This window comes from Pelobates fuscus, chromosome 1 (assembly GCF_036172605.1).
Source record: "Pelobates fuscus isolate aPelFus1 chromosome 1, aPelFus1.pri, whole genome shotgun sequence".
NCBI lineage: Eukaryota > Metazoa > Chordata > Amphibia > Anura > Pelobatidae > Pelobates > Pelobates fuscus.
In genome coordinates, this window is record NC_086317.1 from 467,750,383 (window position 1) to 467,774,720 (window position 24,338).

At 39.2% G+C, this 24,338-nt stretch overlaps 2 protein-coding genes across 2 annotated transcripts in view; one reads left to right on the top strand and one right to left on the bottom strand.

Moving 5' to 3' along the window:
• Positions 1-9,124, top strand: part of ANKRD42 (ankyrin repeat domain 42) — a 28,088-nt gene extending 18,964 nt beyond the window's left edge. The window contains exon 12 of the mRNA XM_063444966.1: positions 8,108-9,124. Coding sequence (XP_063301036.1) covers positions 8,108-8,215 — 108 coding nt within the window. The 3' untranslated portion in view covers positions 8,216-9,124. The remainder of the gene's footprint in view (positions 1-8,107) is intronic.
• An 882-nt stretch (positions 9,125-10,006) lies between these two features.
• The window catches only part of CCDC90B (coiled-coil domain containing 90B), a 38,824-nt gene continuing 24,492 nt past the window's right edge, over positions 10,007-24,338 (bottom strand). The window contains exons 4-9 of the mRNA XM_063431284.1: positions 21,496-21,597; positions 16,926-16,967; positions 15,604-15,675; positions 13,663-13,716; positions 12,301-12,415; positions 10,007-10,653 (exon numbers count right to left, since the gene is read on the bottom strand). Of these exons, the coding sequence (XP_063287354.1) occupies positions 10,598-10,653; positions 12,301-12,415; positions 13,663-13,716; positions 15,604-15,675; positions 16,926-16,967; positions 21,496-21,597 (441 nt within the window). The 3' untranslated portion in view covers positions 10,007-10,597. The remainder of the gene's footprint in view (positions 10,654-12,300; positions 12,416-13,662; positions 13,717-15,603; positions 15,676-16,925; positions 16,968-21,495; positions 21,598-24,338) is intronic.

Sequence of the window (24,338 nt, forward strand, 5' to 3'; positions counted from 1 at the left end):
TTTTCGGTATTCGACTCTGTTAAGAACCTGATTTAATATTTTTGGATCCGTTTTTAAAATGATTTCATAATTTTGTATATGATTTATTTTTTTTAAACTTTTTTTTCCATACATAAAATAAAAAAACAAAACCACATATACATACAACAGCATCTCGACAAACCTCGGAATAACTCATCCAACTGCCCTAACCACACTTGGAGGGTAACTTTGAAGGGGTTTTAACCGCACACACACTCTCACGAACAGACGCATACACACTAGCTAACAGACACACACATTTACTGACAGACACACACTCAGTGACAGACATACATACACACTCACTAACAGACACCAAACAGACTCACTAACAGACACACACAAACTAACACGCTCAGTAACAGACACACACACACACACACACTAACACACACACACTGACCCTCACTAGCAGACACACACTCAATAACACACACACAAAAACTAACACACTCACTGACCCACTAGCAGACACACAAACACACAACTAACACACACTCACTCAGTAACAGACACACACACACACTGACACACAAAAATTAACACACACATATACACACACTCTCATATATTTTTAAAAAAATGTAATCCCCAAGCCTACCTACCTTTTGGGAGTTCTGAGGGGATTCCCTGGGGTCCAGTGGGCTGCCCGGCAGCCGGTCCTGCAGATGGCGAGGGAGCACTGATCCTCCTGTTCAGCTCCCTCGCGCACCGAGGTACTGATGCCAGAACCGGAATGACGTCATATTCTGGCATCACTGTGGTGCGCGCGAGGGAGCTAGGCAGAGAGTGCTCAAGGAAGAATGCTCGCTTGCGCCATGTAACGCCACTGCCAGCCTAGGGGGGGCCCTGAGGTGGCCAGCTCCTGGGCCCCTCAGGAGTAGAGGCTGGCAAATTGGCGTACATACCGGGTTGCAGGGCGGCCAGGCCCGGTCGCACCTGCGACCACGGTATGTACGCCAGTGTATATATTGACAATTGACATGGAGTGTGGCAATTTTATTTAAGTGTATTAAATTCCGTTATCAGCTGTTTCATTAGGCAGCTACAAGTATAAAATGTGTCTGTCTTTCAAGATATGTGTAAAATACATATTTATTTTTTTACTCTGAGAGAATGACAAGATGGCTCGAATGCTATTACTGTACCTTTTTAAAATACAATATTTTCAGGGTTGGTTGAGGGATTTACTGGGTGACATAACATTTATTGAACATTTAAGTAACTTCATGACTGAGAAGCAATCCTATATATAATATATAAAAATATAATTTTTTTTTCTCAGCCATTACGAGGGGAACGGTCTTCTCCCAGTTATTTTAATATTCATTTTATTTATCCCCTATATTTATTAAGTGTTTATTTGCAAAATCTGAAATGAAAAGTAAAATTAATTGTATAAATCTTTCCTGGAACTGGATGTCTCCATCTTGGCTACCAGTCAATCACGGTTATAAATGTTGCCCTTTTAGTGGTTAGTGGGATATGAGAGACCAATACAATGACGCTGACATTTTTCCATCAAATATTTGCTGAATATCTTTTTTTTTTAACAGTTACTTTGAATATGCACAATTTGTTTCACTAATGGAATATATATTACCGTTTCTGAGCTAAGTCCTGTAGAACACTGGCTGAAAATGCTGGCAGATCTCTCTCAGCCAATGAGCTGAGACCTGCACTGCAGGACTAAGCTGATGAGAGTTAATGAAAGTTTCTGTTAGAATCTTCCAGCTCTCCGGTATTAGTAATGGGAGATGTCCCCAGCAATCCCAGGTAAAAAGTCACATTTACAATGGAGGGCCGCCCCGGCCCTTCTGGCACCATGACCACAACAGTGAGGAGTTGTAGTGGTTGTAGTGTTGGTTAATACTAACAACAGGTACATTGTTGCATCTAAAAAATACCTAATACCTACCTTCATTGCACTGCAAACTGGACATGATTGCCATGACAACTGCACCAGGACACCATCAAAGTTGCGCTCAGGGTAGGTGCACTTCATTCAATCGTCGGAGTGAGTTACTGTTTGTGTTTGCATAAAACTGACTCACCAAATTTCCATGTGTTTATTGATATCTACCTACACCATGCCTATTTGGAGTTAAATTTAGAATAAATATGTTTATTTTAATGTATAGAAAGTGGAGCAATTTATTTTCCTCTATACCTACATTTGGTAATATTTCCATCTGTCATGGAAACCAGGTGTTTAGTGTCTCATATTAATCTCTCTGGGAAATGTTGAAGCTTTCAGTATCCCCTGATTACCTGTTATTATACGTTACGTTTTTGCAACATTGGAATATTGTTTAATAGCTGATAACAGGACCTGTTTTAGTGATTATCAACGTTTTGGTAAATGATTGTGGAAAACAAGGAACTAGCCCATAGTTGGTGCACATTACTGAGAGCTCAGTGATACACTCATGCACCTTCCTCATTCAACTGCTGTGAAGCTCTTACGAATGGCACATTATAGTGTGATTTAATGCTTTGGAGCTCTGTGATACATACTGCATATAACTGGGAGTTGTACTACTCTGGAGCTCAGTGATCTATCACTATCCGGGTTATTTACTAGAGCAAGAATTCAAAGTGAATTTCTAATGTAAGATCAAAATAGCTTAAATGAGAAAAAAGTCTTTAAGTCGGCTATGCTTTTAATTAGACTACTCCTGGCTTTAAGCTAGAAATTAATTTTGAATTCCCATATTAGTAAATAATCTTGTGTGAGTTTTATTGCTGTGGAACTGTGCGAAGCATTTATACACATCAGTTGAAAATATGAATTACCTATTTAAACTGCAACAAATATTGGAAACCATAGATTTTTATTTACTGTGATCCACCCATTGTAATTCTGACACATCACCTTCTTAAATTGGTAAACAGGTAGTCCTTCATTTGATTTAAAACTTCAGCTCCCTCAATGATTTGCCAAGCTTAAAGTTGGCAAAGCTATACGAGGTGTAGTTCTACCCTTTTACCCTTCCTGTTCTAGAACACAGTATTTGTTTTGTTAAAAGCACACTATAATGTTAGGATTACAAGTTTATATTGCAAACACTACAGTGTTCTCCTTTTTATTTCGATTCAGGCGACCTAAAAAACCTGGAATAAATACTAGTATTACAGCCCTGGCCAATCAGTTCTCCGCATAGAGATACATTGAATCTATGCATCTCTATGAGGAGAGTTCAGTGTCTCCATGCAGAGGGTGGAGACTCTGAATGTCAGTCACACTGTGCAGCACTACCCCAGGAAGCAGCTCTAGCAGCCATCTGAGGAGTGACCAGTGAAGTTATCACTAGGCTGTAATGTAAACACTGCATTTTCTCTGAAAAGACTGTGTTTACAGCAAAAAGCCTGAAGGTAATGATTCTACTCAGCAGAACAAATTCAATAAGCTGTAGCTGTTCTGGTGACTGTCTCTTTAAGAAAAGAGCCACCACTGCACGCCTCCAATAACTGGGTTTATACGGCAGAAACACCTCTAGTGGTTGTCAGACATGTAACCCTGCAGTGTAAGTATTACTGTATCTACTAGATGGCAGTGTTTTACATTGCAGGGTTAAAACTAATTGACCACTTCATTTAGATGAATTGATCGGTTTGCGTTTAGTGGTCCTTTATCCAATTATTTTAGACATCCCTACAAACTATTTTAAAGTCTGTATATTTGTTGACTACACACAGTTCACAGTGCTGATTCAGAAAGGGATTTACTGGGACAGAAAACCTATTGTGTGTACTATTTTGCAGCCATAAAAGAGGCCACGGTTAGCAGTTTTACCAAATAAAGAACACGTGGAAATGTGCAACTACCAATGTTGCTTATATAGCAAATATCAGCCCTAAAGAGACTCATCGTTCATCTAAAGTCCATGGGACAAAGAAATGGTAATTTGTGAGTTTTGGGACATTAGCAAGAAAAGGGATGGGCATTTTTTTTATAGGTATACAATCCTTGGGCGAATGATTTCAGTGTGATTTTTTTTTCGAATTATGAATTTGGTTATGGCAGGTAAGATTTGTACACCTTCTAGGATTATAATTTACAGCACGGCAAGCGATGACTACAATATTCCTACTTAGTTACTACTATTATTCCTAGATTTGAGTCCAATGAAGTTGCTTCTTTAATTGAAACTGCCATTTTTATGCCATTTAATATTTAGGCATTCCTGATTCTTTAAAGTAGTGATTCCCAACCCAGTCCTCAAGTACCCGAACAGTCCAGGATTCCGGGATTACCCATTTGTGTCTAAGGTGTTTTTAGAAAAACACAAAAAAAAAAACACTTTAACCCCTTAAGGACACATGACATGTGTGACATGTCATGATTCCCTTTTATTCCAGAAGTTTGGTCCTTAAGGGGTTAAACACAACAGGGTAATCCCTCAATTCTGGACTGGTAGGGGGTACTGCTTTAAAGGAACACTCCCACCTCATAATGTTGTAGCAACTCCCCATGCAACGGGTTTTCATAATTACATTCCAGGGGTTTTCCCCTGATGGACCTTGTTGGGGACAAAGGACAAAGCAACATTTCCCAGACTCCTCTTTCATTACATTATCTCCCAGTTACAGAAAATATACACAATTTCAAACCCTTGTAAAACATTAATATTGTTCAGAACGCCACCGAATGGCAGGGCTCTGAATGCCCACTCTGTCGACATATCACTCATATCCGTTCGGTATATTAGGAACGCCATTCGAGTGAAGTTTAGAGCGGTCAGCCACGAGGTGAAACCCGAAAATAGTAGGGTTTTAAGCTTTGACCGGTCTTCTTTCGGGAGTATTCACCATCATAATAACAAATGGACTTGTTCGTATATCAGGAGGTCGTGTGCCCTGTGTTTGGTAGTTGATTCTGTACGAATGCCGCTCTTTATAGGTAAAATGGAACGAACACACGAAGTGTCCGATTATAGTTCCTTGCACTCGACGACCAAACACCGCTGGCTGTGTTTGTGAATAAAGATGGCCGCCGCCACGTGTTCGGTCATACGAACGACTTAGAACCTTGCGTTTTTTCCAAGTGTGAATACCGTCAATTGGAGGCAGACGACTCCTCTGGGTGGTCACACTGTTTGGTGGATGGTTCGACATACGAACAATATAGTTGGAATCTGTTCGGAAAACCCAAATAGTTGAACCAAATACGTATTCAATACAAATAGGTGGCTGGTTCTGCCACAAATGTCTCAATTTAGTTATGAAATTAAACTAACAATTTAATCCCGAAGTTGTCCTTTCGGTGCTCGTCAGTACTGTCTCCTCAGGACGCCACAGTAATCGGGAAAGTCATTGTCACTATCCAATTATTCATACATATAATGTTATTCTATATTATCATGCATGCACAAGAGTACACAAGTGACTACTTGGCAACATACGGGATATCGATATCTCCTTTCTCCGCAGTGAAGCTTATGTATGCAATCATGTCACTTTGGGAAGGCTTTGGTTAAAGTGACATTGTAATATTTTGCATACTTTTATAAAAAAAAAAAATATAATTAGTAAATGGGCTAAATGTGCTTAAACAAACAACAAGTAACATTTATCTGAAATCAGATGTGTATAACGATCACAAAAACTAGGACAAAAAAGCTATTTTGTGTATAGATTGCTGTTCAGGGATACATACAATTAAATATTAATTTTTCATTTATTTGCTCATCCTGTGCAGAAATGAGGGCTGCGGGGAGGGGGCGGTAAGTAACATTTTTTTTTTTTAAATTCTTTATTTTTATCGTGCGCAGATTAACAACAGGCTTGCAGAGCCACGATAGCAGCTGCAAGCTTTTCAATACATTTTTACCAGATAAATAGTGGCAGACTAAATAGCACGTTTTCTTTTTTTGATAACAAAAATAAAAGAAAGATTACATGGGAATAACTGGCATTGTAACAGCAATAGTTGAGGTTAAAACATGCTAAGCTAGTCAAGTTTGTGAATGGATTAGTCACCTTTAGGATTCTGTTAACTGTCGTGTCGTCTCCATGTTATTGCTTTCTGAGGCGGTATAAACGTTTAAGTTAATGCGATATTTATGGCTGCGTAGCCGTTCTCTTTAGTTTAGCATCAAATTGTGCCTGACTGGTAGAGAAAATCATAGGGGAGATTCAGATTAAGAGTGCTGCTTACGTGGACCTCATATCATTGGGTTAATATCGTCGTGTTATGGGTATAGCTGTCGGGAGAGCTAAGCGGTGTGTAAGCTATGTTTCTAAGTTAAGCTCGTAGGGGAGGCAAATTACAGTGGTCTCTTAACCTTGTGGCAGTGGACCGGGTAAGGTGATCTGCTCAGGGTGGTCAAGGTAACCTGCTGTCTGTGGTCGATAGGGGCGCCTACAATTAGTTTAAACGCCGTTTAGCAGGCTCTTTTGTAGAGCCTCGTTAGGCTATTACTGTGTGTGGTCATGCCTATGCGTAAACAGTAGACAGTACAATACGAATGTCTATTCCGAGAGAGTAGAGTAAGGTTCGCTATGGTAGCGACCCATATCGCCTTTCGCTTGCCAGCTTCTAAGCAGTAGCAGGAAGTCCTATAACGTTTACACACATCAAATAGTCTAAAGCAATCTACTTAGAGTTACTAGTCTGAGAGAGCTAAAACAAACATGGCAAAAACAGCGGTATTTACAACCTAGCGCCTGTCCTCCGAGGGAGTTAGTAGGAAGTCCTGTAACTTTTAAAACATACCAGACATGTTATGCATTCCAAAGTGTGAATCAGAAATATATATGGTTAATGCAAGTGTCCCAAACTAGTCTGTAAGTCCCATGCCTTCACGAAGTCATGAGACGGTTGTCTCGGTTTTTAGTCCCCTGGTTCTGTCCCAGGCGAGTGGTGGTCTCTCCGTGGTTCGAATGGGGCGATGTTGTCCACATCCCATTGTTGTCCCCGAGGGCTGCCCCTCCTGGGCTCTCTCTGTGCTGCAATGCCTTGCTGGGTCAGGAACGATTGGCCTTCCTCCGGTGAGCGAATGGTATGGGTTATCCCTTCCGTGGTAATCTGAAGAGAGCGTGATGTGCCCCAGCGGTACAGAATCTTCTGCCGTCTCAACGTGCTGGTAACAGGGCGCATTGTTTGCCGCCACAGCAAGGTGGGTTTGGAGAGGTCGTTATAGAATGTCAGATTGTGTCTCTCGAAGGACAGGAACGGCAGGTCCCTCACCGCTGCCATGATCGCCGTTTTGTCTAGGTGTGTGACAAGCTGTAGAATGACATCGCCGCTTGTCTGTCGGGGCTGTCCGCCCTGCCTGCGGGTTCTGTAGATGTTGTCCATCAGGATGTTCTTAGCTTGTTTGTGGGGAAGTATTTGCTGGAGCAGGCGCCCCACGTATTGTGGCAGGTCAGTCTTATCTATCGAGGAAGGGATACCCCTAATCTTGATGTTCTTGCTGCGACTGCGGTCTTCATAATCGGTTAGTTTCTGAGTCGTTGTTGCTTGTGAGGCGGTTACCCTTTTCTGCTCTGCTGCAAGTGTGGTTTGCTCGGCTTTGAGGTGGGCCGCTGTTTCTTCTGCGGCCTTGATTCGCCCTGTGAGCGAGAGCATGTCTTCTCTTAATATCGCTAGGTCCGCCTGAAACATCTTACGGATGTCGCGGAGGAGCGACTTAATGTCCCCCTTTGTGGCCGGGGTGTTGTTCTCCTCGTCCGAGGATTCCATATACAGGCCGCCAGCTTGTGGGATATCATCTAGGGCGTCCATGGAGGCTTCTTCCTCCTCCGACGAGGCCTCCGCATGTAGGTCCGCCATCTTGGGCGCCACGCGCGGTAGGCTTCCCTGCATGTACTCCCCAATATTACGGGTTCCTGATGCCATTGCTGCCTTGAGCTTCTTGGTTCGTTTTCCCATTGTGTAGGTGGGGTGCTAGTCGGTGTACCGGTGATTTTTCACCCGGTTAGTTGCTGTTTTTAGGCTTGTTGGTACGGAGCTACAGCTCTGCACGTCTGGTAAGTAACATTTTAAAGTATATATAATATTCTTTATCCTGCATTACATTCACATGTCTGGAGGGTCCATTTTATTTTTACCATTGAATTTTTGATTGTGATTTTTCCCCAGGGAGAAAAGCTGTCAGATATATACAAAGATAAGAAAAAAACCAAGAAGAAAATCCCTTCGCAGCACAGTTCCAACGGTGTCTTCGTGAGACGAGTCAGTGAGAAGTAAATTGGGTATACATTACATTTTGTACAGAAATTATATATATCTCAGAAGTCAAATTTGTCATTGTTTGTTATACATTAAAGAAATGGCCCTATCCAGTATCCCATGCTCTGCAGCCAGACTTCAAGGGGTGTACTTTAAATGGTAACTGTCTCAAAGTTAAACGTTTGTTATGCATTAACATGTACTCAATTTACGCTCCCTTACAAATGTGAAGTGCCATTGCTATTTATTTTAAATGAGATGTTTTCGCTATTTTTGCTTGTTAATTCTCGTCCATTAAGTGTTTTTGGAATATTGTATAGGCCGTATTAAGTAATTAAAAAAAATAAAAAATAAATCCCAGCGATGTCCTTGAGAGCTTCACTAATGTGAAGAATTTTTGAATTTAAAGTGAATTTTAACATCAAGGCCAAAACAGCTGAAGTATAAAAAATTCTCCAATTTGGCTAGTTTGGCCTTATATTTAAATTCCTGACAATACTCCATTTAGTGAATTACCCTGCTTATCTTTTTTAGGGAAAGTGCTAAATAAAAAGCAATCACTATGGCAACCAACAGCATATCTCAACATTTAGTACTTCCTGAATATCCCCTGTTTCGTCTTGATAAATCTCCCCCCCAAAAACTGTTATCTTTTTAATGAAGGATCTTGCATAACGAGTAACGTGAATATTCGGCAATTAAAATTTACAGCAAAAAATAGCCAAATTTAAAGCTTAGCTGAGAATTTTGCTGAAGGTTTGTCTATTTTGACCTTAAATTTCAGATTCATTTTGAATCTCAGACAATTCTCAATCACCCTGTTTGTAATTTTGTTGTTTCGCCTTTCAGATTTTGTTAAAAATTAAATATAGACTTGGATTTGCAAGCCTTATAGATCATTCGTTAATATCTGGTTCATACATTACAAATGTGTTTTGGCATTCAATAAAAAGATGAATTACAAAATGCTCTGGCCCCATATTCCTTTTTCAATTACAAGGTGCACTATAGGCAATCGGAATACATTCTGCATTTTATTGAAATTATAGATGTAAATGCAGATAATAATAAATGCAGCGTCCTTTGATTCAGGATTCGGCAAGTTAAATATTATTTTTTTTACAGAACAAGTTTATCGAACATGTACATGTTGCAATTATACAACTTGCTGGATTCATAAGAGTGCAGTGCACTTCTTGTGCTTATAACTCTAGGACTGTAACTCCTATTCCTCTCCACCAAGCTCTTGGAGGAATATTTAATGGGGGGGGGGAAATCCAAGTGAAAAATAACTTGTTATTCCGTGAATAGATCAAGTGTAAGTTTGTTAAACAAAAACAGCACACAACATATAACCCAAAAGACAGGAAAGTCTTTTCACAAACTGTGAACTCCGTTTTCCTTTTTAAAACAGAATACATGATTTAATTTGTTAATCCAGTTCAGAGTTCAGTTTTCATGTTTAAGAACATACAGGAACAGAGTATTTGTCTGCTATGGAAAAATCTGATGTGCGCCCCCTCCGACTGGCATACTACATCCAAATACTGCTAATGCTGGGCAGCCTGGAACGGCCAACAATACATTCTGGGCATGGCAAGTGATATATGGTTGTGTTACATACACACACTGTCAGCAGGTTCAGAGATCCAGGGCACATTTAACCCTCTCTGTAAGTAACTGGTTTTGATTTGTGGCATGTCATACAGATAGCTGGTATTCCATACTATATTCTTATCACTCACTCCTCTCACATGTGGGTTAAAATCTCCAAAAGGAGTCAAGACACGTTCTTCAGAAACAACAAACTTTAATCTTAAATGTTCAGTGCATTTATTACTCAATATAATACTCATAATATACAGAAAATATACTGGTCTGATGACAATCATTAGACAAAGGCACTTTTAATGGAGTTTTTTCATATTTTCGGCAATTGTGCTATTTTTGTTATAACCGCAGTAAGTAGGATAGTAACAAAAAATATTGATATTATTGTGCGTCAATCAGCATTACATAGCAATGGCGCAAGACAGGGTTCACAGACATACCTGGAAACTCTCCTGGGACCCTCTTACTAGGGCAGTGCTCTGGATACCCGGGCGGTATTAGTAGCTGCGTCCACCCCAAATCCAAGACTTTGAACATTTCTCACCCAAATCTAATCCGCTATCAATAATGCAACATTGAACTTATCAGATGGAGACCGATTAGAAAGAACTTCGAATTAGCCGCCCTTTCATGTTCCCAGGTAGATTGAACCACACATAGCAAAACCATATTCAAATATGAGCGATACACAGGGAATTGGTATATTTGCAGCTGTAATTTAAATGAAACATTGCATTTGTATGCATTCTTATTATATACAAACGTTTTCGTATGGAAGACTTTTCTTTTTCATTTCCACAGTCGATAAAATCCCAAGGCTATTGCCAGGCATGTAAATACAGAAGCTGTAAAAATAAAATAAAAATAAATGAATGGCAGCATGATATTCATAGTATAATCAATAACAGGAATAGCCAAGCACCCAACCAGTCTATCTGGGGGCAGGCAGCCTTCAGTACACCAGATGTTATGGACTACATCTCCCCTGATGCTTTGCCAGCATTATGGGAGATATAGTCCCCAACATCTAGAGTCTATATTCTTTCTGTAGTTATGGTGTTAGATTGCCCCCTGTCACAGTGTTCCTGTATGCAGGATTTTGCTAAATGTTTGTTACCAACATCCAAGTACTTGTAAGACCGTGGGGATGACACACGCAGTAAGTTCAGTAAATGCTGGTTAGAATTATAAATGTCTACAAAATGGTGCTTTTAGAACCAGGTGCGCTCACACAACACTGGGCTATGAAAGCACGGTTTAGTAGACATTCACAGTGAATGGAAGGCATGTACAGACAAACGTCCTGCGTGTTTCCCTGTATCCTTACCGTGTCACGCCAGCTTTTGGTCTCCCTGTAGCCAAGCTCAATGTCCAGTGCGGTCAGTAACTAAGCTCTAAGTACAGGGCTAAAAGGGGGGGGGGGGGCATTGGCTATGAGGGCAAGCTTATTTTTGCAAAAAACTTCCATATTTGAGCATGCAGAAATACAGCACATTGACAGATTAAAGCCGATTTAGTGCCTGGAGTGCCCCAGTCTGCTATTTCCTAGTTTGTGTAGAGCTCATGGCAGGAAGCTCCATACATTCAATGAGATAAAATAGTTTTGATAGTTGCTTTAACCCCTTAAGGACACATGACATGTGTGACATGTCATGATTCCCTTTTATTCCAGAAGTTTGGTCCTTAAGGGGTTAAAGGAACACTCCAAACACGTAAATCTGAAGTTTTACGTGTGAAAAGTGTGTCTCTTTTTTATTTTACAAGAAGTGTAGAAATGGACACTTTCATAAATGAACTTTGTTACGCCCCCATGGCTGTCATTCAGGCAGCAGGTCTTGTTACTTCCTGGTTTGTTTAACTTTAAGTGTAGCTAAACTCAAGCGGCACCAATTGCCCAGAGCACATACATTACAAAAATTTCTAATTGAGCTGCATTGGGAAGTCTGATTAGACAGCCACAGAAAGTTTGGGTGGGGTTTGAAAGGGAGGGCTTGCAAAGGCAGCAGACAAGAAATTTGCTGTTTTTGCAAGCTGTTTTAAGATATACCCTCAAAGAAAAATGCATTAAAATAGGTACATACTTTCACTGGGGATATAGCAACTTAGCAATGTTTTTTTTATTTTTTTATAGTGGAATGTCCCTTTTAAGCTTAGAGCCCCATGGCACCATCCCCCCATTTAATATCAAATCTTATAAGAATGGTTTGATATAAACCGAGGGTGTTCTTAACACTAAATAACCACTGTTCTTAGCTGCACCTGGACGACCTCAGTTCCCTGAAAGTGATCGATGGAGGCAGGCTAACCCAGCTAATTAATATTGTCTAAGTTATATGATGCCGACAACGATAATGAAGGAGTGCTTTGCATTATCAATTCACCAAAGTTCCTCAATAGTAGGAGACTATGGAGCTTAACCAACATGCCTGTTTAAAGCAGATTTGTTAAACACTATGCAGAGGCTTTCAGTGCCTTGTGGTCATGGATCTTACCTGCCAGATAGCGGATTGTATCCAGTTTATGAGATTCCATAAGTGTTTTGAGAGAAGCGATGTCAATATCTATCTTCTTGTGAATTTCTGTAATAACGCCATCTGTACTTGCATTCTGCAATGAATCCAAAATACAGATGAAGTTTGAAACTAAAAACCTACTCCAATGTTTGTTGTGTATCCTATGCAGGGTGTGCGTTACTGTTAGCACATAAAAACAGCATGCCCTGCTTCAATGCATTTATTATGAAAGATGCAGCACTTCTGGTCAATGGATTTGGTACAGGAGACACCTTAACCCCTTCATTATGTCATTATAGGCTGCTTTTAAGAGCAGCATTTATTTTAAACACAGGATGACTAATGCATAAACATAAGGCCCACACTAATTTCTTGTTTAGACTGTTCAGAGATACCTAAACTTAAAGGAACACTATAGGGTCAGGAACACAAACATGTATTCCGGACCCTATAGTGTTAAAATCACCATCTAGCACCCCCCTACCCCCCACCCCAGGCCTCCCTAAATATAGTAAAATCTTACTTTTATTCAAGTCTGCAGTTGCTGGTTCTGCCCCTGTCTGCCTCTAAACTGCCTGCCGACATCATCAAAAGTGGTGGTCTAAGCCAATCACAATGCTTCCCCAAAGGGTTGGCTTAGACTGTGACGGAGGCAGATCAGGGGCAGAGCCAGCACAAGCCAAACACAGCCCTGGCCAATCAGCTTCTCCACATAGAGATGCATTGAATCAATGAGGAAAGTTCAGAGTCTGCATGCAGAGGGTGGAGATACTGAATGTCAGTAACACTATGCAACACTACCCCAGGAAGCACCTCTAGTAGCCATCTGAGGAGTGGCCAGTGAAGTAAATAACTAGGCTATAATGTAAACATTGCATTTTCTCTAAAAAGTCAGTTTTTACAGCAAAAAGCCTGAAGGGAATGATTCTACTCACCAGAACACATTCAATAAGCTGTAGCTGTTCTTGTGACTATAATATCCCTTTAATTACACAATGTTGTTGTTTTTTTTTATTATATTGGCTTATCCAGCCCAGAAGTAATGAAATGGAGATAATACATTAAATTGATAAACTTGATCATCAAAGCAGAAAAACTATTTTTTTTTCCAAAATCGTACTACCAAAACAAACAAAGAGGCCCATCTAGTCACACCATTTTATTCTTTTTGTCAGTGTATAATTTTGTGTCACTCCTTTTTGAAACATGAAATGCCCAAACTTCTCTCAGATGTGTCCTGCCTATTTTAATCATGAATTGATATTGTATCATTTTCTATGCCATTTTTTTTATTTGTAATTTCTTACTTACAATCAATGCACACCTTTCTTTTACAATTACCTTTTTATGAAATTCTGTGTTGGTTTCCATTAGCTTCTTTTCTTGCTCAGTAAACTGAAAAGTAACAATTAAAAAAATGTTATTGCAGATCACGAAAAATGCATCATACCACTTTAGCATCACCCTACCCCCAATTACACATAAAAACCCACAGCTCTCAGGGTGATAATCAGTGCTACTCCCCTTAAATAAGAATAACCGCTCCCAGAATTCCATTCAGATGGACAACACTAAATGGTCAAATCTGTTCTACAGCAGTGATTAGTTGAAGGGCATCTGATAAAGTGACGCTTAACCCCTTAAGGTCCAAACTTCTGGAATAAAATGGAATCATGACAGGTCACACATGTCATGTGTCCTTAAGGGGTTAAAGAGAAACTGTCACTTCTCTAAAAAAATTAAACTAGAATGAATCACAAACAAGAAAAATCACATGTGCCTCATGTTTTTTTTTTTTTGTTGTATGCTCTTAAATATGTATTAAAAAGTTAGAAACAAAATCCAGTTCAGTGCAGGTACAGTCAGGAAACATTGCTTCTGTTTCACCTCCTCTTTCTATTCCTTTAAATATTCTTTTTTTTTTTTTTTTTAACTGATGCCGTTCCTGCTCCTTTAAATAACAATATAAACCAGGGTTGAGGTTTGCATCAATAACCCAACTAATGAGCACAGTGGTCGTTAACCAAAGGCGCACAGAAAGACTTGTGTGAGCACAAAAACCAAAATGTTATTTTATTGTACATAAAGCCAAAAGATATTGAGAACATTTATTAGCATTCTTATGGACAATAACAAAGTAATAATAATAATAAAAAAAAATAATATTTTATATAACTAATAATGTTATTGTAACATACACAACTCAATGCAGCTCCATTAGAGGTATTTGCAAGGCAGACAGCAGGTAGTTTTACGTGCTGTCTGCTTGAGTGCCAAGGGGGTGTAATCAGGTTAATTTATAAACGTGTCAATTTCTATTGAAATCTGCACTTTTTTCAAAATAGAGGACAATATTTACACACAAAGCTTTTCCGCAAGCTTAAAGTGCTTTAGGATTCTGGCGTGTCCCTTAAAGCGCATGTACAGTGATGTACCCTACATAGTTTAGCAGGTAGAATGCTGAGTAATGAGTGTATAAAATTCAGCTTAGTTGTCATTTTCAATTATAACCCCTAGATGGCAGTAGAGTAACTTGATAAATGACATGTCTCACTTTGTAACATTTTTCAAGGTTTTTCAAAATATGACCATGTCACTTTAGGTGACTTTGCTGAAACAGAGAAATCTCTGGTGGGCTCAGCTCCTTCGGTAAACTGGTTCCTGACAGCCAACAACAGAGCATAAATGTTTATTGTGCATCTTAGTAAACCCAAAAGTGAATTTCTATTTTTTTCTCTCGGATATACATGGTCAGGAACTGGGTTACATGTTAAACTAGGAATGGTAAAATGGAAAACACACATTTCACATATAAAAAGGGACACTCCACCATGGCCTATTCTATTTAACTCATTATATGGTGAATGCATTGAAAAAAAACTAAACAACAACATAATAAAACTAATAAAACCCAACAATGACTTGAAATGGCAAGCAGAGCAAAAAAATACATTTATTTTTAGTCTTTTTGGGTTTTGAAAACTTATTTTTTTAATAATCCCACCTAGCATATTAAGTGTAAACTTACCAACAGATTTCACCTAACATGTGGTGCTTGAGTAATGTCTATAAAAAGGGTTACTCAAAGCACAATGGCCACTTCAGTGATATAAAGTGGTTATGGTGCCTGGAGTCAGCATGTGCAGTGTTTTGCTTTGAAGCGCTGCACATATGGAGTTTAAACACATATGCAGGAGAAGAGTTGGCGCCTGGCTGGATACTCAGCGGGCTGTAGTGGTTATGGTGAGTGGAAAAAAACTCCCCAAATACGGAATAAATTACCATGTCTGCCAAACGACTCCTTTCAAGATTGATGTCCAATTTGGTGTCTGCACGGATCCTATTGGTTTCATTCTGAAAAAGTAATTGAGAGAAATAAAAATAGAAAGAAAACTTACAATTATTCCTAAAAACAAAAAAATGATACATTTGAGGGATGTTTAACACATTAGTACAATGGACAGTTTTCAGACTGGCTTACCTGAAACTATACGTTAATCATTATGTCAGGGGAAGTCCAATACTAGAGACAGGCTCCAGCATTTAGTGGACAGTAATTCCCACCTTTGACAGCCAAACACAGACAACGCTCGTTGAGGCTCACAGGACTAACAGATGCAGGGTTTCTATATGACTTCATTCCCATCCTCTTTCAAAACATGCAAACGTTCTTCCGTACTGCAAACTACTACCCCATATCACTGCTTCCACTAACATCAAAACTCATAGCCCACTACCTGTCCTCCAACTCCCTGCCTGACCCCCCGCAATCGGACTTCCATTCCCAACACTTGAGTGAAACTGAATGTGTGTATCTGGGGTTGTTAACGTGTATGTATATCTGTGTAAGTATATTTGATTGCTGGGATGGAAGTACATACACACAGTTGCCAGCACTACATACAAACACACCCCTGCATTCAAACTCCAAAATTATATACAAAACACATCCCTTCATTCAAACACCACTACTGCACAAAAAATGGACACCCGCATTTAAAAGCTAACACTACATACAAACACACCCCTGCATTCATACACTTCATACATGCACACATATACTCCATGCAAACACATGCTTACATTCAAATGCACAAACACTGTTCACAAATACAACACAGCAAGGATGGCTAAAGGATAGATCCCCAGCTGGCATAGCATTGTGGGAGTTGTACGACAGATGAGGATATACCTTTTGGCCACTCTTGCTCTAGAAGGGACCCAAAAAACTTCTTTCACCAGGGCCCTATCTTTATTAGTTTGGCCACTGAGCCAACCACTCAACTCAGTAACCAACGCATTCCACTAACCCAATAAATTGCCTCATCTCACTCTGTATTAACATCGTTCTCACCCTTGCAGTCTCCACCAATCTATCTACATTGTAAGTTCCCACAGGAAGAGGGCCCTCAACTCCTATATGTGTGTGTCAAATTTTGATTGATCTCTTAGATGTATTGTACCTTTGTCTTTTGACTTGTGCCAGTTGTACCCATGTACATCACTGCAGAATGTGTTGGTTCTTTATAAATATAGTGTAATAAAAATACCTGTAACTTCAATAGAGTAGAAACACTCAACTAATTGGATTTCTCATCACTTACCAGGAGATGCTGTTTCACATGATCCAATTCAATTTTCATTTTCTACAGGAAAAAAAAAAAAAACACAAACTTACCAGTAAATACTTTGTAAATCAAATTACCTAGAAGTAATGCAGGTTTCTTTTACGCATTTTAAAAATAATCTGAATACACTGATGGCCATTGATACATTCATCTGAGGAGGTACAGTTTCATCATCACGTGTCTAACTTTGGAATCCTGATGTTTGTAAACGTCCAGCTATTTCTGATTAATGCAATGGGATAATGAAATGTAAAGATTCCATTTTCCACGCCTTTATTTCTATACCGTAAAGTTAAAAATCTACAAACATAACGGCTCCCAGTTTCAACTTTAATCATTCTTCCCCAAAACGCTCCATATGATATCCTTCAATGCTTATTGTAACAAACTCCCCTTCCCACGTGAGTTTGCCACAAGCTCCTGGAGGAGCCTGCTTGCCTCAAGACTATGGGCCATGCTTTCTCTATCCTGTTCGGGAAACGAACAGGCGCACGAGCCATGGACCACCCGGGAGCTTGTTAAGCCTAATTGACAGTTTATAACATGTTCCACGCACTGTTACTGTGATATGGATTCTTTTAAGCAAACAAATAAGTTTGAATGACTATCTGTTCCTGTCCAAATTAGAGATGATTCAATTGCGTATACGCAGAAGTAAATTCACACTGACACACGGAGTTCAGGTTAAAAGAACTTCGAGAAAATTTAATGGCATCTGAATAAAAAGCGGGTGTGCAGACCCTTTTAAAGGCATTATTACATCACTAGCATTGTCAGAGATAACAACAAATAAACATTATTAATTGGGTTAGGTGTTAAGTGGTTAAGTCAATACCCTCCCATCATGGGATGTCGTCATCTTTGACACGGGAGTGGACATAAGATACAAGCGCCATTGTTGTTTAGCACGAGGCTCGCTCGATGGGAGGAGGGATCTGGCAGCCAGCCATTTTGAGTACTTGGCACCATTTAGCTTCAAGGTTAGTTTCTCAGGCTTTAGTGAATAGACATTTTATTAGTACAGTTCTCATGATCTAACTATGGCATACAATGTTTCATACTACAGGAACTTGACTGTTCCGGTGCTGCTCATAACCTTCTAGAAAAGCATTTCCTTCTAATATTCTAAATACGGTTAGGAAAATCAATAATAGTCAATCAATAATAGGTAATTTAATAATTCTACAACAACTGTATGAACGACCATGAGGTGGTGTGAAGGAATGTACCTTGATTCCAAGGCTCCAGCTTGTAAGTGCCATAAATGGCTAGCCTATATTAAAATTGGCTAACTTGGACTCATGTAATGCTTTATGCTTAAATTAACTTTGTCCTACATTAAGTACTCTAACTTACAAAAACCAGCCCCCACCGGAGCACTTCTGTAAACTGCTTGTCTTCTGACATTTAGAATTATGTCTCTTCTTACATTCCTTTCCTTGAACGCAATTATGTATCCTCTACTGTATAAGGCTGATCTCCCCCAATTAAAGCTAGAAGCAATTCTTCTGGATTCACAACTATCACCACGTGTCGTGTGTCTTATTGCTTCTCCAAGAGCTTGATACAATTTGAGTTCCCCTGACTATAAGTATTGGATGATTGAGCCTTAACAGGTGGCGGCCATCTTGTTTGCATGGACGCAGGCAGTGGTGTTTGGTTGTCGAGTTCATGGAACTGAAATCGGATACAGAAACTCCCGAACACCGCTGGACTTCCAGCTTGTACGCCCAGAACTATGTGTCGTCTGGTTACTGGGAAGGGAAAGGGCTAATAACTATTCCAGCTTGTTCCAGTTTGGAGGATTCAACGGGGAAAGTCCTTGTAAGGACTAGAGCTCCCAGGACTCTGTGTCGTCCAGTCCCTGGGGGGTGGATAGAGCGAGTTTCCCCATTTGGCTCCAGGACGGAGTGGTTCCAGGACCCCAGTCAAGTCAATGCAACTGGGGGCAGGAGTGCTGAGGTTTGTCCCCTATTCCAGCTAGGAAGCGGTCCTTGGCGGAGGTACCCAGGCGGGGTACAGGGAGCTCCATTACACTTATCATGTGGGGTATTCAGCACTTTTTGAAGGGCATAGCTGCATGCCTCTATTTTCTGTGCACTGTGACTGCCATTAGGGAGACATATAACTGGTTATTTTTTTTTTTTTTTAGTACATGTACAGATTAAAAGAGCAGTCCAAGCGCCTAAACAACTTTAGCTTAATAGAGTGAATTGTTGTATTGATAATGCCTCGACAGTCTTACTGCCAAATTCTACGCCATTAAGGAGTTAAATCACTTAAAATAATAATGAAAAAATATTAATAAAATAATTGGCCTTCACAAGTCAATTATCCATCTGGTTGTAATTGTGACACCTTAAAAATCATAGCTTGCCAGTTTTACCAACCCCCGGTCCTACTCCACACTTTCTGCTATCCTTTCTGTACGTGCTGGCAGGCACTTGACTTTCACTCATCCTCCAAGTAAGTGAAAAAGATATAGTCATACGAAACATTGCAGATATGGATATTTTTCCTCTGCTTGACGATAAGGCAGGATACTAAACCAATTCGCATACCAAACATGTTTGACATACAGGAGCAGTAGGTGAAGAGGGGCCTGCCAAACGAGCTACCAATCTGAAAGAAAATGTAATTATATCACTTGGGGTGTCACTCTTTGCAGGGAGACAGCCCACACCCGTCACAGGGAGACAGCCCACTCATATTACAGAATTTTGTATTTTTTTTTTTAAATCACAAAACTGAGCTATGAAATATTTTTTTTCTCTGTAAAGAGTTTGAACCTACTAGCGTGGTATGATGCTTTGGTAGATGTACACACGCGAAGCACTAATTTCCTCCAAAAGACATTCTCAATCAGCCCCTCTGTTTTTTAACCTCTGTGGACCACTAAACCGTGTAGGATGCAATATATTGAGCCCAGATAATGAAACAACTTGCTGTGCCCGGGGAGCCTGATGTACAATGGCATTTCATAGAAACCTTTATCTTCAGTCAGATGGCCAGCCAGTCCCTTACTGATACAGGTACACATTTACGATTTGCAAGCACCATGTTATCCCAAAAGAAATCTGATTAATCTTCAATATCCACGGCAACAGACAGGACACACAAAAATATCGGTGGCAGAGGGGACGAATGAAAATAAAACATTTTCAGATAGAAGTTGACAGCTTTATTTAATCTGTTTTAACAGAAAATGAAGTTAAAATAAAAAAAGATAAAGAATTCATATCAGGTGGATACCTTTCTTCAGAATAGGCCATTCTCTTAAAGTGTTAGCAGATAAAATATTGCCCTAAAATTTAACATCAGGTGTGTATAATTGGAATCTATGCATTCATTGCAATCAAGTTATAGATCATGCAACATTCCTGGCAACCTCAGCCATCAATCACGTTATATATCATGAGAGATTCCTGGTAACAGCCATCAATCACGTTATATATCATGAGAGATTCCTGGTAACAGCCATCAATCACGTTATATATCATGAGACATTCCTGGTAACAGCCATCAATCACGTTATATATCATGAGAGATTCCTGGTAATAGCCATCAATCACGTTATATATCATGAGACATTCCTGGTAACAGCCATCAATCACGTTCCATAGAATGAAACATTCCTGGCAAACTCCACCATTAATTACATTAGAGTAAGGCACTTGCCTGGCAAGCTTAACCATCAATAAATATATACATTCAGGAACCCACCTGGAAACCTCTCCTACACATTAAAGGGACACTGTACTCACTGTAACTGCTCCATACCATTGAAGTGGTTATAGTGTCTGGAGTTCTTTAGCACCTTCCTTCCATTCAGCTTTACATTTTTTAATGATTTAAATGCTAAACAAGAGTCCCCAGCAACCCATTGCCTCTGTGCTGCTTGCACTAAACAGAGATTACACACTTGCTTCTAGCCATACCAATGCATACCAGCAATGACCACTATGATAGACTGAACATGGTCAGTTGACACTTTCATCCAATCACAGCTGACCACTGTTGTTTAGTCTAAAGCTTCCTCACTAGCCTAAGCAGCACAGGTGAGATGGGCTGCTGGGGACTCTCGTTTGACATTAACACATTAAGAACATTAAATGGAAGGATGGCACCTGGGGACTCTAGTCACTATAACCACTTCAATAAAATAAAGCAGTGGCAATGTCCACAGTGTTCCTTTAACTGCCTACCTCACTCTTGTTGTAACATTTGCTGGATAGCCTTAATTTATTTTTTTTGTACAAAATATAAAATATTCAGAGCAAACGAAGGTTGTATGTATAAGTAATAATTTTTCATTTCTACACATTTTTATTCCCATGGACCAGTTTTATTGATCAGAAAAATGATATAGAAGTTTTAAAATTCAAAACCTGGACGGTTTACTGCTGAGAGAGATTGGCTGCATTTTAAGCATCAGCTGAAAAATCACGACAGATAAGTCTCAAAAGCAAATAATACGATATGTGTACAGACAATGAAGTAGACATGCAGTGCGTTTTTTTTTTTTAATGATCTCTTAGTTTCGTACCTCGTTTTCAGCCCGCAGGGTGGCAAACTCGCTCTTTTCCAAGATAACCATGTCTTTACGTATTGAGTCCAAGTGGGCCATTATCTGCTGTATAGTTATTTCCTAAGAAATAAAAACAAAAGGCTTAGCTTCTTGCTGAACACTTCAGATCATTAATAGAAATGATGAAAATCTTGTGGTTGGTACCCAGCTGTTTAGGACTAAATATCCAATGATGTTCATCATCAGCCTGGATCGGTACTGCATCATGGAAAACGAAGTTCACAAAAACCCTAAAACTAAAAACTTTCTGAGCTTACTGGAAACGAGTCACAATAAATTACTTATAAAGGCAGCTCTGGCACCTCTGCTCTTCCAAAAATGAGTATTTCAGAAAGATAACATTGTCTCACATTGACGGTGTTGGAATTTTACTGAAATTCCAACCCAGTTTAAAGAAATATTGAGACAATGTAGGGGCTAGTCTGTCTTCGTATTCTACGCTTCGCTTACCCTGAGGCGGCGCTACCTTTCATTAAGCCTGTTAAGCCTTTAGCCCTCACCAGTTACATCTGAGGGAAGAAAAATTATCTCTCTGTGGATGATTCTGCAGTCTTGTGTTATGCTTCATAAGCCTCTCACATATGTGCGAGAGAAACACACTGACCTGGGCCCCTGGCAGTTGAAGCGGTCAGACATTTTGAGGGTAAATCAATGCTATAATGCAAGTCACTGCTTAGCAATTGTGACTCCATCTTGTTAGCTAGCAGCATGTAAAAGACACAGACATTTTTTTTTTCTCAAACACTATTTATCAAGTGAAAAGAGGAGGCTTGTGCCTATCTTATTAACAGTCCAGATAGTAAGTTGTGGAATGCAAGTTTGTACAAACATTACACTGCTAAGATCTCATGTGAGATAAGGTGTCTTGTTAAAGGGCATCATTAATTTCACTACAAACTAATGTGTTAGAAAGGAAACACAGAATGTGACGGCAGATAAGAACCATTCGGCCCAATATTTCAAAATACTTTCCATTAGTCCCTGGCCTTATCTTAAGTCTAGGATAGCCTCATGCCCATCCCTCGCATGCTTAAACTCCCTCACTGTGTTAACCTCTACCACTTCAGCTGGAAGGCTATTCCATGCATCCACCACCCTCTCAGTAATACTTCCTGAAATTATTTTTAAATCTTTGCCCCTCTAATTTAAGACTATGTCCTCTTTTAAATATAGTCTCCTCCCTTTACTGTATTGATTGCCTTTATGTATTTAAATGTTTCTATTAACCATTTATTTGCCCCGGAACAGGACCCTAGTCACCTCAACAGTGACATGGGCTCTATAGCGTTAGGAATACAAATATGTATTCCTAACGCTATAGTGTTCCTTTAACTTGACTACTCTGTGACGTCATTTGCGCCATGGATTTTAATTAACTCCTTAAGAGAAGGTAGTTATTGGAATAGATGATGAAAACAATCATGGAACAATTACGACAACTTTTGGTCAAACTTTCTAAATTGACCATTAGGATGAGGTCAGCACTCATTAGAATGGTGCACACCCATCCGGTTCCATTGGTCACTTCAAAAAGTTGGACGTGAAAAAGACATATAAACAATTCCTTAAACATTAGATACACTCTAAAAGGCTACACTTTCTGAAAAATTATCTTTTAGGACACATTCTCAAACACACCTCTTTTGCCCCTGGAATCCTTGACACACCGTGTTAAACTTCTTTAATAGTCAGATCAATTCTTGGAAATGTTTCCAGAATTTCTCTTGCTTAGCTGTTCTATCTCCTAAATTAATCTTTAAACACTTCACACTCATATCCACTGGATTACATCTCCCGGACAAAAGAGAATTTACTACAGAAAACTGGTAAATACAACTGGTTTATTTAAATGTTTCCTAAAAACAAAATACAACTGGATAATGCAGATCTGTAATAATAGATAGCCAAAGGGAATAATTCAGGATTTCAGACTTTAGCTGAAATGATAAATTATATTGATTCAATGGTAAATTGTCAAGTTTATCATATCAAGTTATTATCCAGAGATATTCGATTGTCTTAATTGTTACCAGCTACTGAAGAGCTGGCAAATTAGTTGTAATACCAGTTATTTAAATTCAGGTAACTGTCAAATACTGTAGTAGAAAGATTTTAATGATTAAAATTATCTCGGTCACTGGATGGTAAAGAAATGAAATATATGTGAAATTGTTCAAAGGTATTGAAACTGTTTTAAGTGTTCGGTTAGTGAGAACTACAGCAAGCAGTGAGCTAGCTAAATAGCCTAACCGATTAGTATCTTATCTGTTGCCAGCATCTGTTTATTACCATGTGCTGCATTCTGTCTGATATGCGTTTCTAAAGAGATTAAATTAGTAAATCTTTGCATTTCTGTATTTATCTTTTTTGTGATCATTTATGCAATACCAGTTGGATTCTAGAGGAGATATACATATTTTAAGTGTATAGTTTCTTTAGAAATTAACTGGATATTGATGGATACGGTTTCATTAATAGCAAGTTGATTGTCTCATTTGTACTAAAATCTGTACTATTACTTGCTATGTATAGTGACAGCCATTATTTCTGTAGTTGACAACAAAGTCCATCACTCTAAGACATAGTTATTTAGAAGTTATCTTGTTGTGGATATTCTAATCACAATATCGTCATATTCTACCTCATATTGTTACCAAATATTTGCTAACTGCCACGTGTTTAAATTATTATTACTATTATTCACAATAAATATATATTTTTATAAATTTTCGTGAATTATTGTGTGAAATATAAAATTCTCTAATAAACGTGCTCTCGGGTCTTAAAGAGTTAAAAATAGT